The following is a 14,977-nucleotide window of genomic DNA, read 5'->3' on the forward strand; positions in this document are numbered from 1 at the left end:
TTATGCTTTCAGCAAAGGACATTAAATGGGTAATACAGGTTGTGGTTTAGAGTGAAAGAGTAATGCTTTGCAGATCTTTGCCTTGGCTCGGTGTTTCCAAATTTCATTAATACGAAAGGGTTTCCATGTCATGGTGGGTGTGTAGCTCTTGATTCACCTCTTGGCTTTCCTGCCCTCTCTTTGCTGGGTTAAGCAAAGTGATCTTGTTTCTTAAAGCTTTGTCTCCTTTGAAAGTTATAAGGAAACTTAAAAATTATTTTGCTTTTAAAATGTTATCTTTTAGAAACTGAAAATTCTGTTGCCTGAATTTATTTCATTTCTCTTGTTTCAACTGTGAAAAGATTGGATTCTTAACACTCTATTACATTTTTCTGGCATTTCTTTGTAGCAGTAACCTGTAGGAATCAGTAAGTATCAGCTTGCTTAAGGACTTATAGTTCACAGTGATCAGTTATTCTATTTATATCTATTTGTAATTAATTCCTATTCATTCTGCAAATATTTATTGAGTACCTACTGTGTACCAAGCATTACTTTAGACATTGGGATACAACACCTAAAAAGGCAAGTTATTGTACTTACAGGGCTTACATTCTGTGGGGAGAATTAGACAATTATATATAATGTCAAGTAGTAAAAAGTACCATAGAGAAGAATAAGATAGTAAGAGAAAAAATCATTGGGGAAGGTTGGGGAAATGCTAAGTCAGTATGGGGAGGATTGACTTGCCCAGAGATGTCACATTAACAAGATGGGGGAGAAAGCCATGCAAACAAAGGTGTCGGGGAAGGGAGTCTTGGGTTTGAAGGGAAAGTCTCTTCTTATCCCATTTTATTCTTCTTTCTAGTACTTACCATCATGGGACATCAGCTATTTATATATGCAGACATACGTGTATGTGTATGTTTCTGTATACACACACACACACACAGTCTTTATTTACTGCCCCTTTCCCCTACTATAATTGCTCACTAAGCTCAGCATTTCAAAATGTAAAAGCCCTCAGGTGGGAGTGTTCCTCTTGTGCAAGAATTACAAGGAGGCGTGTGGCTGGTGCATAGTAAGGGAGAGGAAGAGAGGGGCCAGATCACGTAGGGCCTTGTAAACCTTGGAAAGTAAGACTTTAGATTTTATTCTAAAGTATGACAGGAAACCATTGCAGGTTTTTGAACAGGGGAGTAAACAGGATTTTAAAAGGATCACTGGCTACTGATTGGATATAATGATTGCTAGTTGTACAAAATGATTCAGCTCAGAAAATCAACAACAAATGACCGTATAAAAAGCTTATGTACATTATAAGGGGAAAGTTAGTATATGGGGCGGTCAGTTTATACTGAGTGATAAGTACAATTTTTTTTCAGTTTTATTGAAATATAATTTATATACAACAAAATGCACCAATTTTAAGTGTACAATTTGATGAGTTTTGACAAATGTAACTACTAATGTAACTACCAACTCAATCTTGACATATAACATTTCCATCACCCCCAAAATTCTCTCATAATGCCTGTCTGCAGTGGATCCCCTCATCTTAGCCACCCCTGGCAACTACTGTCTGCTTTTTTCATAATTTGGCCTTTTCTAGAATTTGGTATAAATAGAATCATGCATTATGTGGCCTTTTGTGAGTGGCTTCTTTCACTTAGCATAATGCTTTTGAGATTCATCCATATTGTTGGGTAAATTAAGAATTTGTTCCTTTTATTGCTGAATAGTATTTCATTGTATTGATATATCACAATTTGTTTATCCATTTACCAGTCGATGAGCATTTGTATTGATTCCCTCTTTTGGCCGTTCTGATTAAAGCTGACATGAACATTTTCATTCAAGTCTTTATGTGGACATATGCTTTCATTTTTCTTGGATAAATAGTTAGGAGTAGAATTGCTGGATCTATGGTAAGTGTATGCTTAACTTTAAAGAAACTGCCAAACTATTTGCTATTTTTATTCTTACTAGCAGTGTATGAGGGTTACAGTTGCTCTACTTTCTTGCCAAAACTCACTGTTGTTGGCCTTTTAAATTTAACCATTTTAGCGGTATCTCGTGGTTTCGATTTGCATTCCCTAATGACTAATGATATTATGCATCTTTTCATGTATTATTTGCAATCTGTTCATGAAATTGTTTGCCCATTAAAAACTTTGGATTGTCTTAACTGAGTTGTATGATTTTTTAATATATACTTGATACAAGTATACCTTTATGTTTTGTAAAATTTTTCTCCAAGGCTGTGGCTTGATATTTTAAAATAAAGTTTTAATTTTAGAACAGTTTTAGATTTACAGAAAAATTAAGAAGCTAATACAGAGAATTCCAGTACACCCAATACCTCATCTTCCCTATTAGCGTCTATATTAGTATGGTACATGTTTCACGGTTAATGAACCTGTATTAACACATTATTATTAACTAAAGTCCATACTTTATTCAGATTTCTTTAGTTTTACCTAATGTGAAAATCTTTTTTTGTTCCAAAGTGTTTTTCACCTTAGACTGTATTTTTCATCTTTAGAAGTTTGATTAGTTTATTTTTTCATAGCTTCTTTTTCTTCTTATCTTCGTTTTCCTATACGTACTTGAACATATAGAGTATGTTTGTGAAAGCTAGTTTAACATTGTTAGTTAACATTAGAATTGTTTGCTAGTTCTATCATCTGTCATTTATAGGTCTGTTTTTGTGTGGTAATTTCTTCTGGTTATGAGCCATAGTTTTCTGCTTATTTGAATGCTGGTCATCTTTGGTTTTTTTTAAACACTGTATTTTACATCTTTGGGAGTTGGATATTGTAGTATTTCTTCAAATATTGTAGGACTTTGTTCTGGGACACTGTTGTGTAAATCATTCTGATACTTTTGAGGCTTCTTTAAAACCTTGTTAGTGCAAGTCTAAAGTAGCCTTGTTTCTAGGGCTGATTTGGCCCAACTCTAGACGTTACCTGAGACATTTCCTGATGTCCTCACTCTGGCTGATGGGAACATGACTTATTCTCCCCTCTGTGTGAGCTCCAGGGATTACTCAGCTTACTCTTTTCCAGGGGTTCTTTCTTTGGTCTTGGTAGCTTCCTCACAAGTGTATGTAGGCTAATACTCATTTAAATTCTCAGGGTCCTACAGGCCTCTGGCATTCTCTCCGTGTAGCTTTCTCCTCTTTGCACCCTGTACTGCATATTCTAGCCTTCCTGGCCTCTGTGAACTCATAACTTTGTCTCCTCAACTCTGGAAGAATGTTGGCTCCTTTTTGGGTTCCTCTTCCCTGTGCTGTGGTCTGAAAAGTATCTCTAGGGATTAAGTGGAGGCACCTGATTTGTGTTTGTTTTTCTCAGGATCACAGCCCTGTGCTGGCTATTGAATGAAGTCTGTCTGTTTCATATATTTTGTCTGATTTTCTAGTTAGGAGGACAAATATGATCCATATTATGCCTTCAAAGTCAGAAGCAGAAGTTCAGTAGACACACTTTTGAAGTTATAAATGTATTTTGAAGTAGGAGAAGTATTTTTGAAAAAAAATTGCTTCTAAGATATCCTTTAATTTTCTTATATCCCTTTTTCTTAGGTATTTTTGAAATGTCAAATTTAAACATCGGGCAAGAGTTATTTTTAGGATAATTTAGTTCACTTTGTGATTTTTAACTTTGTATTATATTGAAATTAATTTTGTAGAGCTTATTTGCTGATATATCCCATTTTAAAGATTGTTGAAATGGCATATATACTGTTATGATCTTGTACATATATTTTGGGAATTACTAAATATGATGCTTTAAATTTTTCTCACATTTCACTTCCTTTCTCACATACTTTGAAAGATATATGTGATTAGGCAAGGGAGGTTATGTAGATTAAAAAAAAAAACTCTTGTAATATGGTGATAATTTACTTGTGCTTACTTGTACAGTCTCTTTGTTCAGTGTCATAGAGGCTTCTGACCTGGGTCTTTATATGTTTGCATATATGGGTTCAGGCTTTTGAGCACGAGCCACCCTTTCTTGCTTGGCCCTGCCTGCAGTAAACCTTTCTTTGCCGCTCCCCCAGTATACATACATACATACATACATATATGTACACACACATATATATATATATATATATATATATATATATATATACACACACACACACATATATATACATATATACACACACACAAATATATATATGAAATAATCCAGGGCAAGGATTCAGTCTTTATCTGTTCTAAATCATAGTCCTTCTTTAGTTGTGATCTCTTTCCCAAGATTTAGTTGTGAATTGATTTAGGTGGAATATTCACTTGGAAGGCCTTATTCAAACTCGTTACACTTAATTACGCACTTTCTTTCCTTCATCTTATAAAATGCCCCGTTTTTATTAATGGTTTTATTTATCTCTCAAGTTTGGAAGTTCTGGTCCTTTTCTCTCTCTTTCTATTTCCTTTTCCCTGCTGCTGTCATTTCCTATCAAGTGGTTAATGTTTCAAGCCTGCATTGTAAAATAGCCTCCAGTTTGGTCTCTCTGATTCGTTTCCTCCCCTTCCTTTTCATATATCAATAATATGTGAATGTGTTTATGTTTCCTTGGCCAATATACTCATCTTGACTTTTTCTTCTACAGGAAGCTTGAATGGCTTCTCATTATTTTCCCAATCAAGTCCAGATTCTGATGAGTGGCATGGAGCAATCTCCAAATTTGGCTCCAGCCAACCATGTTTCCTAAATGTGCCTTCTGTGACTCTGACACTTTACGGCTGCCTACGAGTTGCTCCTTGCATATCCACCAAGTGGAATTTTCTAGCCCCCTGACCAGTCTTTGGTTTTGTTTTACATCCTTCAGGAAGTCTGCTATTAACTTCATCTCATACTGGGCCATTTCCTTTTGAATCCTCAAAGTACTTATTGATTGTATCACTCACTTTCTATTTAATTATACAGCCCTTTTGTTGTTTTCCAGTCTGTGATCTTCTAAAATTCTGTGGACAATTAGATTTTCTAACTGCATTAGAACAAAAGCCCTGGTCTCAAATACCTGACCCCTTTGCTCAAGTTATAGGTACACATTAGGGAGATCTTAATGTTGTGGTCAGTTTTCCTTGGATCCAGGAAACTGGGGACATTTGTAGATAATTTTGGGCATTTGGTGATCTTTAGGTTGGTAAAGAATTGCCCTGGTTTCCTAGATAATATTGATCTTAGCTTAGAACATAGTTAATTTTTCTGCATTGACTATGATTTCTGACTCAGATACTCTCTTGCGTTTGGATATCTAGTTGTCCCAGCACCATTTATGGAAAAGACTATACTTTCTTTTTTCTTTTTTTTTAATACTGTAACTGAAACTTTATTGCATATATATTTTCACTTACTACATTGCTGAACCCAGTAAAGAACTATTTGTTTTCTGCTTTTTTTAAAAATTAATTTTTATTGGAGTATAGTTGATTTACAATGTTGTATTAGTTTCTGCTGTACAGCAAAGTCAATCAGTTATACATATACATATATCTACTCTTTTTTAGATTCTTTTCCCATATAGGTCATTACAGAATATTGAGTAGAGTTCCTTTTGCTATATAGTAGGTTCTTATAAGTTATCCTTTCTTTATTGAATTGTTTTGGCATCCCTGATGAATTGACCATAAGTGTAAGGCTTATTTCTGGACACTTCTATTGCATTGATCTATATGTCTATCCTTAGCTATATGTCCATATCACACTGTCTTGATTAATTTGTAGTAAGTTATAAAACCTAGAAGTGTGACCCTTCAATTTTTAAAAGAAAAAAAGTGTTTTTCTTTTAAAAATTGTTTTGACTATTCTTAGTTCCTTGCATTTCCATATGAATTGTAAGATTAGTTTGTCAATTTCTGCAAAAAAGACGGCAGCTAGGATTTGATAAGGGATTGTGTTGAATCAGACCAATTTGGGGAGTATTGCCATCTTAAAGATATTAAGTCTTCTGTTCTATGTACATTGATGTCCTTCCATTGATTTAGGTCTTTAATTTCTTTAAAACATGTTTTATAGTTTTTACTGTACACCTCTTACACTTCTTTTGTTAAATTTATTCCTATTTTATTCTTTTTGATGTTATTGTAAATTGAATTGTTTTCTTAATTTCATTTTCAGATTTTTCATTACTAAGGTATAGAAATACAACTGATTTTTGCATATTGAGCTTATCTCTTGCAATCCTGTTGAACTTTTTTATTAGTTCTAATAGTTTTTTAGTGGAGTTTTTAGGATTTTTTGTATACAAGATCATGTCATCTTCCAATAGAGGTAATTTTACTTCTTCCTTTCTAATCTAGATGCTCTTTGTTTTTCTTTCTTGCCTAATTGTCTTGTTCAGAATATCCACTATAATGCTGAAAAGAAGTGGTGAGAGTGAACATTGTTGTGTTGTTTCTGATCTTAGGGGAAAGGGTCTTTCACCATTAATTATGGTGTTAGCTTTGGACTCCTGTAGATGCCCTTTATCATGTTAAGGAAGTTCCCTTCTATTTCTAGTTTGTTGAGTGTTTTTCTCATGAAAGGGTATTGGATTTTGTCAAATACTTCTTCTTTATTAATATAATCATGTTTTAAAAATTTGTTTTATTCTTTATTTTATTAACATGGTATATTACAATGAGTTTCAGATATTAAACCAAACTTGCTTTCCTGGAATCCCTCTTGTTCATGGTGTTTAATCCTTTCATATTTTGCTGCATTTGCTTTCCTTGAGGATTTTGGTGTCAATATTCACAAGGTATATTGTCCTGTAGTTTTTTTTCCTTATGATATCTTTGCTTTGTTTTGGAATCAGGGTTGCACTGGTATCATACAATGAGTTGGGAAGTGTTCTTTCCCTTTCTTGTTTTTGGAAGAGTTTATGAAGTGTTGACATTAATTCTTCTCTAAGACTAATGGTATTTTAATGTTTGTTTTTATCTTTTAGGATTCTCCTTTTACAAATGCAGGAATGGGATCTAATCTAAATCTCCTGGGTGAAATTGAGTGTGATGCCAGCATAATGGATGGAAAATCCCTGAATTTTGGAGCTGTTGGAGCACTGAGTGGTATGTGAACATTATAACACATTATCTCTATTCTTAGAAAAAAACTGAATATTACCATTTCATTCCTCCTAAAGACTTAGCTCAGTTGTTTTCGTCATTTTTACTTAGAATAGTGTTGAAAACAAACATTGTTTTCTTTTACAGAATTTAAAACAGAAAATCTTACCTACAGATAGAAAGAAAACAGTGAAATAGCTTATGTCCAAGTCTTTGGTTAGAGTTTGATCATTCTCCTTCATCTCCTCAAGAGATTACAGACATGTAAAATGGGAGTTAGGATATTCTATTAATTTTGCAATTATTTGAATACACAAATAATATATTTTTATTGTTAAAAAATTCAAATGATATAAATAAAATTTACCTTTGATCTTACAAATCTTTCCTTCCAAAACTCTCCTTAGGAGGTTTAACCAGTAAAATAATGTGCATTTATCCATATTTATATGTAAGAGAAACATAGTTTTGCACATATTTTTAAAAAATCAATGTACATATTATTATGAAGCTTTCTTTTTTTCTTTTTTTTTTTTGCGGTACGCGGGCCTCTCAGTGCTGTGGCCTCTCCCGTTGCGGAGCACAGGCTCCGCACGTGCAGGCTAAGTGGCCATGGCTCACGGGCCCAGCCGCTCTGCGGCATGTGGGATCTTCCTGGACCGGGGCACGAACCTGCGTCCCCTGCATCGGTAGGTGGACTCTCAACCACTGCGCCACCAGGGAGGCCGTCTTTTTTTTCTTTAAATAGGATGTCTTGGAGATTTTTTCCACATCAGTACATATAAGATACAAATGTTTTGCAGTTTACTTATTAAAACAAAATATACATGAAGGGCACAGATTTTTGAAAAAAATATATTTTATTGGAGTATAGTTGATTTACAATGTTGTGTTAGTTTCTTCTGTACAGCAAAGTCAATCAGTTATACATATACATATATCCACTCTTTTTTAGATTCTTTTCCCATATAGGCCATTACAGAATATTGAGTAGAGCTCCTTTTGCTATACAGTAGGTCCTTATTGGTTATCTATTTTATATATAATATTGTGTATATGTCAATCCCAATCTCCCAGTTTATCCCTCCTCCCCTTCCCCCTGGTAACCATACGTTTGTTTTCTACATCTGTGACTATATTTCTCTTTTATAAATAAGTTCATTTGTGCCATTTTTTAGATTCCACATATAAGCGATTTTAAGTATAAAACTTCATTAATCTCTAGATGTATATAGCCATGTAAACCACCACCAAATCAAGGCATAAAACATTTCCATGTCAAAATAGAGAACATTTCCAGACTCCCAGAAAGGTTCTTTATGCCTCTTCCTAGTTTATACCTCTTGTACTCTCCTCCTACCCTCTCCCCCTTGTCCATTAATTCTGACTTTAGGCACCATGGATTAATTTGCCTGTTCTTCAGATTCCTATGAATGGAATCGTACACCTCTGTGTCTGGTTTCTTTTGCTTAATGTTATGCCTGTGAGATTGATTTATGATTTGTGTCATAGTAGTTTTTTCTTTTGTGTTAGTAGCATTTTATTGCATGAATATAAAATAACTTATTCTCTTGGTGGATATTTAAATAATTTCTAGTTTTTGACTGTTAAGAATAAAACTCCAGTGCATATTTTTGTGCATGTCTTTTGGTAGACATACGCACTTATTAATATTTCCCTTGAGTATAAACCTAGGATTTGGAATGGTAAGTTTAAGGTACATATGTACTTTGCTTTAGAAGATACTGTCAGACAGTTTTAGACCGTAGTTGTTGCAATCTATACTCCCACAATGTATGAGCATTTCAGTTACTCTGCATCCTTGCCAATGTTTGATATTGTGATTCTTTTTAAAATTCAGTCATTTTGATATGTGTGTAGTGGTATTATTGTTTTAATTTGAGTTTCTCTGGTGACTAATGATATTGAGAACCTTCTCATATGCTTATTGGGCATTTAGATGTCCTTGTTGTGCAGTGTGTTCAAGTCTTTTGCATACTTTTTATTGGATTATTTTTTTTATTGATTTGTTGGAGTACCTTATATATTTTTCATACAGATCCTTTGTTAGATACATGTATTGTGAATATCTGCTCACAGTCTGTTGCTCACTCTTCTAATGAAGTTTAAGGTATCAACCTTTAATGTTATGGTTAATTTTTATTGTATTTTGTTTAAGAAATCTTTGCCTACCCAGTTTTGAAGGTAACTTCCACTGTTTTCTTTTAGTAGTTCTGTTGTTTTTAACCCTTCACATTTAGCTGTCTTATCAAGCTCAGATTCATTTTAATGAAGTAGGAACCGAAATTAATTTTTTGCCCTCTTATGGGTATCCAAATGGCTCATTGCCATTGTCAGTAGAAAGGACAGTTCTTTCCTCATAGAATTGTGTTGGCAAATCAGGTGACTGTATGTGTAATGGTTTGTTTCTATACCTTCTATTCCATTAATCTGTCTATTGCCAGTCCCACAGTCTTGATTTCTGTAGCTTTATATTGTATTTTGATAATTTGATAGTGTAAGACTTCCAGCTTCCTTTTTCTTTTTTTTTCTTTACAGTTGTATTGGCTATTCTTTTTTTTTTTTTTTTTTAATAAATTTATTTTTGGCTGTGTTGGGTCTGGGCTTTCTCTAGTTGCGACGAGCGGGGGCTGCTCTTTGTTGCGATGTGTGGGCTTCTCATTGCGGTGGCTTCTCTTGTTTCAGAGCACGGGCTCTAGGCATGCAAGCTTCAGTAGTTGTGGCACATGAGCTCAGTAGTTGTGGCTCGTGGGCTCTAGAGCGCAGGCTCAGTAGTTGTGGCGCATGGGCTTAGCTGCTCCACGGCATGTGGGAGGTTCCCAGACCAGGGCTCGAACCCGTGTCCCCCACATTGGCAGGTGGATTCTTAACCACTGTGCCACCAGGGAAGCCCCTGTATTGTCTATTCTAAGTTTATGGCATTTTCATAAAATTTTTAGAATCAACGTGTCAATGTCCATAATAAAACCCTGCTGAGATTTTGACTGGTATTGCATTGAATGTATAAACCCATATGTGGAAAACTGACATCTTAACAATATTGTATATTCCTGTTCATGAACATGAAATATGTGCATTTGTATAAATATTATTCATTTCTTTCTCAGCAGTGTTTTATGGTTTTTAGTATAGATGTCTTATACACCCTTTTTATTAGATTTATTCTAGATATTAAGGTTTTTTGATGGCTATTGTAAATATATATTTTAAAAATTAATATCCAGTTATTTTTGTATTTAGAAATACAGTTGAGTTTTGTGTATTGGACTTATATTCAGTGGCCTTGATGACTTCATTTATTAATTCAAGCAATTAGAAAAATAGATTCTCTTGTAATTTCTATATACACAGTCACATCATCTTTGAATCATGGCAGTTTTTTTTTCCTTTCTAATATTAAAAAAAATTTTTTTTCTTGCATTACTGTGCTGGCTCTGACAGTTGGTGCAATATTGAATATAAGCGGTGATAGTGTACATCCTTGCTTTGTTCCTGGTCTTAGAGGGAGAGCATTAGATATTTCATCATACTGTGTGCTGGTAGCTGTAGGATTTTCATAAAATGCTCTTTATCAGATTGAGGGCATTTCCTTCTAGTCTTAGTTTGCTGATAATTTTTATTTTAAATGGGTTATTGAATATCATTAAGTGCTTTTCTGCATCTTTGGCTTTTCTTTTTTATTTTGTTAGATATGATGGAATTTATGGTTGATTTTTGAATGTTAAACCAACTTTTCATTCCTGGCATAAAGTCAGGATTGTAATTTTTTATCTTTTTCACATTCCACTGGATTTGATTTACTGATGTCTAAGATTTTGACATCTATGTTTATATAATAGACTAGCTTTACTTTTATTTTCTTAAAATATTCTTTTTAAATTTTGGAATCATGTTATGGCTGGGGTCATAAAATGAGTTGGGATTTTTTTCCCCTCTATTCTTTGAAAGAGCGTCTGTACAATTGGAATGGTTTTTAATTGTTTGGAAAATTCATTAGTTATTTTGAATCATTGGAGTTTTCTTTGTGGGAAGTTTTAAATAAATGGGATTCAATTTCTTTACCAGTTATAAGATTATCTATATTTTTTCTTATGAGTGTTTCCCAAGGAATTTGTCTTTTTCATAGGAGTTGTCAAATTTATTTGCCTAAAGACTTTATTGACTTCCAGTTTAATGTCACTGTGGTTAGAGAACATATTCTGAATGGTTCCAACCCCTTGAAACTTTCTGAGACTTGCTTTATGGCTCAGCTTATGGCATATTTTGATGAATGTTCCATGTGAACTTCAAAAGAGTATTCTGCAATTGTTGGGTGTGTATTCTATGTATGTCAGCTATGTCAATTTGCTTATTCATTGTTCCAATCTTCTGTATCTTTTCTGATTTTTGTGATAGGTATGAACAGCATTTCAATTAGTTTTAATTTCTTTTATTATGAGATTTTATTGGTATTTAATGAAATTTCATATTTTTAAAGGCCATTAGCCTTTCTCTGTGAACTGTTTATACTTCTTGTGTGGCTTGCCTTTTACCTCTGTTTATAACGTGCTTTATCATATTGGAATTTAAAATTTTATTTGTCAAACTTATTACTTTCCCTTTTGTGGCTTTTGTATTTTGCATTTCTTAAGGTTTATCTCACTAATAACAGTAACTACAGTCACTTACAATTTCTTCAAATACATGTGTAATTTACTTTTCATTGGCTTCTTGAATGCATTGTTTGTTGATCAATTTCTGAATTGATCAGCAAATTGTCCTTATATAATTTATTGAATAACAACAGTAACAATAATATTAAGTACCATTTATTGGGTGAGTATTACATACATACCATGCAGTGTTCTCCAGTAGTTCATGTATGTTAAATCATTTAGTTTTCATGATAGCCTTCTGAGGTCAGTACTTTTATCCCCATTTTATAGGTGAGGAAACTAAGACACAGGAGAGTTTTAGTAATTTGTCCAAGGTTACTGTGTCAGTCTGGGTCCAACTAGGGTACAGAAACCACACAGCAGTTTAAACAGAAGCTTAATGTAAAGGGCAGAGGGAGACTACCCAGGTAAGGATAAACTTGGAAGGGAGTTCAGACCTCACAGAAAAAGGTGTGGCTGCAGCCGACTGTTTGACAGCCCACTTTTTTGCTGGGTTACCCAGGCCACAGTCACTGTGAGAGCAGAAACAATCCTGGGGGCCTCAGGCTGATAGATTGGCACACAGAGGCCAGGAAGCCATGGGAATTAAACCTTTGTTTGCAGGATGAGGATTGGGCTTTTGGCTCCCTAGATAGCCAGCCCCACAGGATGCTTTGCTATGGGGCTGAGGAGAAGGTGTGGGGATCAGTGACTTGAGCTGGGCCTGGTCCTGTTCTTTCTGGGGCTGTCAGCTATGTTGCTGTGGCCTGAATCAGGAGTTGGGGAAAACATGGTAGCCAAATGCTGGAGAAAGCTGCACCCCGCAAGCACTTAGCACTGGAGAGAACCTTGTGGACCACATAGTGAGAATAACTGGTGCTCTCCTGGAGCCTGGCTGGCAGGCCACCTTTTCCTCCTGCATGGTGTCTCCAGTGCCCTCTACTGACAAAGCTGACCCGTGTGCCAGCTGGCAAAGGAAACATAGTTAAAAGGCCCATATCCACTTTCACCCATAAGGCAACCAAGGGTGAATTTATAGCTGAGAAGCGATAAATTGATAGCTGGTTTCTGACTCCCATCACTCTGTGTTCTTTCCACCTCTCATAGATAGTCCATCCTTTTCCTATTCATTTGAAATACTATCTATATCATGTATTAAATAGCCACATGCACATGTGTTTGTGTCTCAACTTTAGCTTTATCCTATTCCATTGATATATTTGTCCATTTTGTACCCAAACCACACTCAATTAGAATAGCTTTTAATAAAAAATGGTTATCTTGTAAGGTGAATACCTCTTCGTTTTTTTACAAAAAATGTTTTTTCATTTTTTTTTCCTGATGAATTTAAGAGTCAGCTTGTCATGCATCATAGAAATCCTTTTGAAGCTTTGATGGAGAATTTGTAGCTTTGAATTTGTAAGTTAATTTGGTAATTATTAATGTCTTTACAATACTGTATCATCACATACAGAAATAAATTTATTTTAAGAGCTAGTACAGGGCTTCCCTGGTGGCGCAGTGGTTGAGAGTCCGCCTGCTGATGCAGGGGACACGGGTTCGTGCCCTGGTCCGGGAAGATCCCACATGCCGTGGAGCGGCTGGGCCCGTGAGCCATGGCTGCTGAGCCTGCGCGTCCGGGGCCTGTGCTCCGCAATAGGAGAGGCCACAACAGTAAGAGGCCCGCGTACCACAAAAAAAAAAAAAAAAAAAAAGAGCTAGTACAGAGACCTAACCTTTTCCTTTCTTTGCTACTTCATACATTCTTTGGGGGGGCATAGAAGTTTTTGGTGTTTAGCTAAATATCTAGTTTTGTTTTAAGGCAATCTGGTGACCTTAATTCGAGGTTTTTAGTCTCTTTGTATCCCACTTCTGTTTTTTTTTGTTGTTGTTGTTGTTATTAATAGTGTTCTGAAAGGCATCCATAGGTTAGTGGTTAAGGGCATGGTCTCTGGCGTTAGCTGCCTTTGTTAAAATCTCAGTGTGTGATCCTGGGCAGGTAACTTAACCTGTGCAAATGTTTCCTCAGTAATCAGATAGGGTTTATAACTGTACTTATGTGATAGAGTTGAAGGATCAGTTAAATAATCTGATACATTTAAGGGCTTGACACTGGGCCTGGCACATACTGGATCCTAAGTTTCTGTCACTGTCTTCTATCATCATCATTGTCATGTTTGTCATTGTCATTGTCATGCTAGCAATTTTTTTCATGCTAATACTTTCTGTCCTATTTTTCCTCCTAGGTAAGCACCCTTTTCTCACTGTTCACATTTTGTTTTCCCTTCTGGAAACAATCCGAACCATATTTTAAGTCTCAATCTTGTACATATTTGGCCTCTCCCCACCCTTATCCCATTTGTAGGACTTCCTCTTTATTTTTTCTTGCAGGGGAGTTTTAAAATTTTTGGCCATTAATTTTTCTCCCCAAGGTAAATTTGAAGCTGTTTGTAATCAGTTTATTCTTTAGAGGAAATTCATGGTTTTGATAATAGATGCCAAATTTTCAGTTTATTTTTTAAATTCTATACTGAAATCTATTAAAAAGGAACTTAATTTAAATTTGTATTATTGCAAATTCAGTCTTTGCTGCTGTACCACATGATAAAATGAGAAAATATGTTTTATATTTGTTCTTATATCTATAAGTATTCATATATTTGTCAATTTGATCCTTATTTTTCATAATTAACGGTTTTCATTAGTATATTTAAAGAAAGTTTTCCATGGTATTTAAAATTTGTCATATTGAAACTGCCACAGAATTGAGTGGGAAACTTGAAGACTTTTTGACTTCATTTTCTGCCAATTTTATTTTATAGGAATCAAGAACCCAGTCTCAGTTGCAAACAGACTCTTGTGTGAAGGGCAGAAGGGCAAGCTCTCAGCCGGCCGAATTCCTCCCTGGTAACTGCTTTGTTCTTCGACTTTCCCTGGGTCTTTGGTCTTTGGTGCATGCGGTGTTTGAAGGCTATTTTTATCCACAGAAGGCTGATGCAGTTGGTTACACACCAGCAGTAGCTTGCCTTTGAGAGGAAGACACGCTTTGTTCTGTGATCTTGGAACATTTTGAATACTTGATAGAGCTCCTGTTGGAATAGAATATTATGGATTAAAGCAGAAAAGAGATCAGTTAATTTTAGGTTTTGTAGTTGATTATAGAGATGCTTTTGCTGTTAATAAGTGTTCAGCTGGGGTCTTTTTATTATAAAACTTTAAAGTATCTTACATGTTTAAGACCAGAGTCTAAACTCATTTTTTTTTTTTTTTTTTTTTTTTT

The 14,977-nt window shown here is 34.9% G+C and overlaps 1 protein-coding gene across 1 annotated transcript in view; it reads left to right on the forward strand.

The window, feature by feature from the left end:
* TASP1 (taspase 1) overlaps positions 1 to 14,977 on the forward strand; it is a 236,680-nt gene that overhangs the window by 35,690 nt on the left and 186,013 nt on the right. The window contains exons 5-6 of the mRNA XM_007450197.1: positions 6,925 to 7,045; positions 14,520 to 14,604. Coding sequence (XP_007450259.1) covers positions 6,925 to 7,045; positions 14,520 to 14,604 — 206 coding nt within the window. The remainder of the gene's footprint in view (positions 1 to 6,924; positions 7,046 to 14,519; positions 14,605 to 14,977) is intronic.

Source organism: Lipotes vexillifer, unplaced genomic scaffold (assembly GCF_000442215.2).
Source record: "Lipotes vexillifer unplaced genomic scaffold, Lipotes_vexillifer_v1.1 scaffold137, whole genome shotgun sequence".
NCBI lineage: Eukaryota > Metazoa > Chordata > Mammalia > Artiodactyla > Lipotidae > Lipotes > Lipotes vexillifer.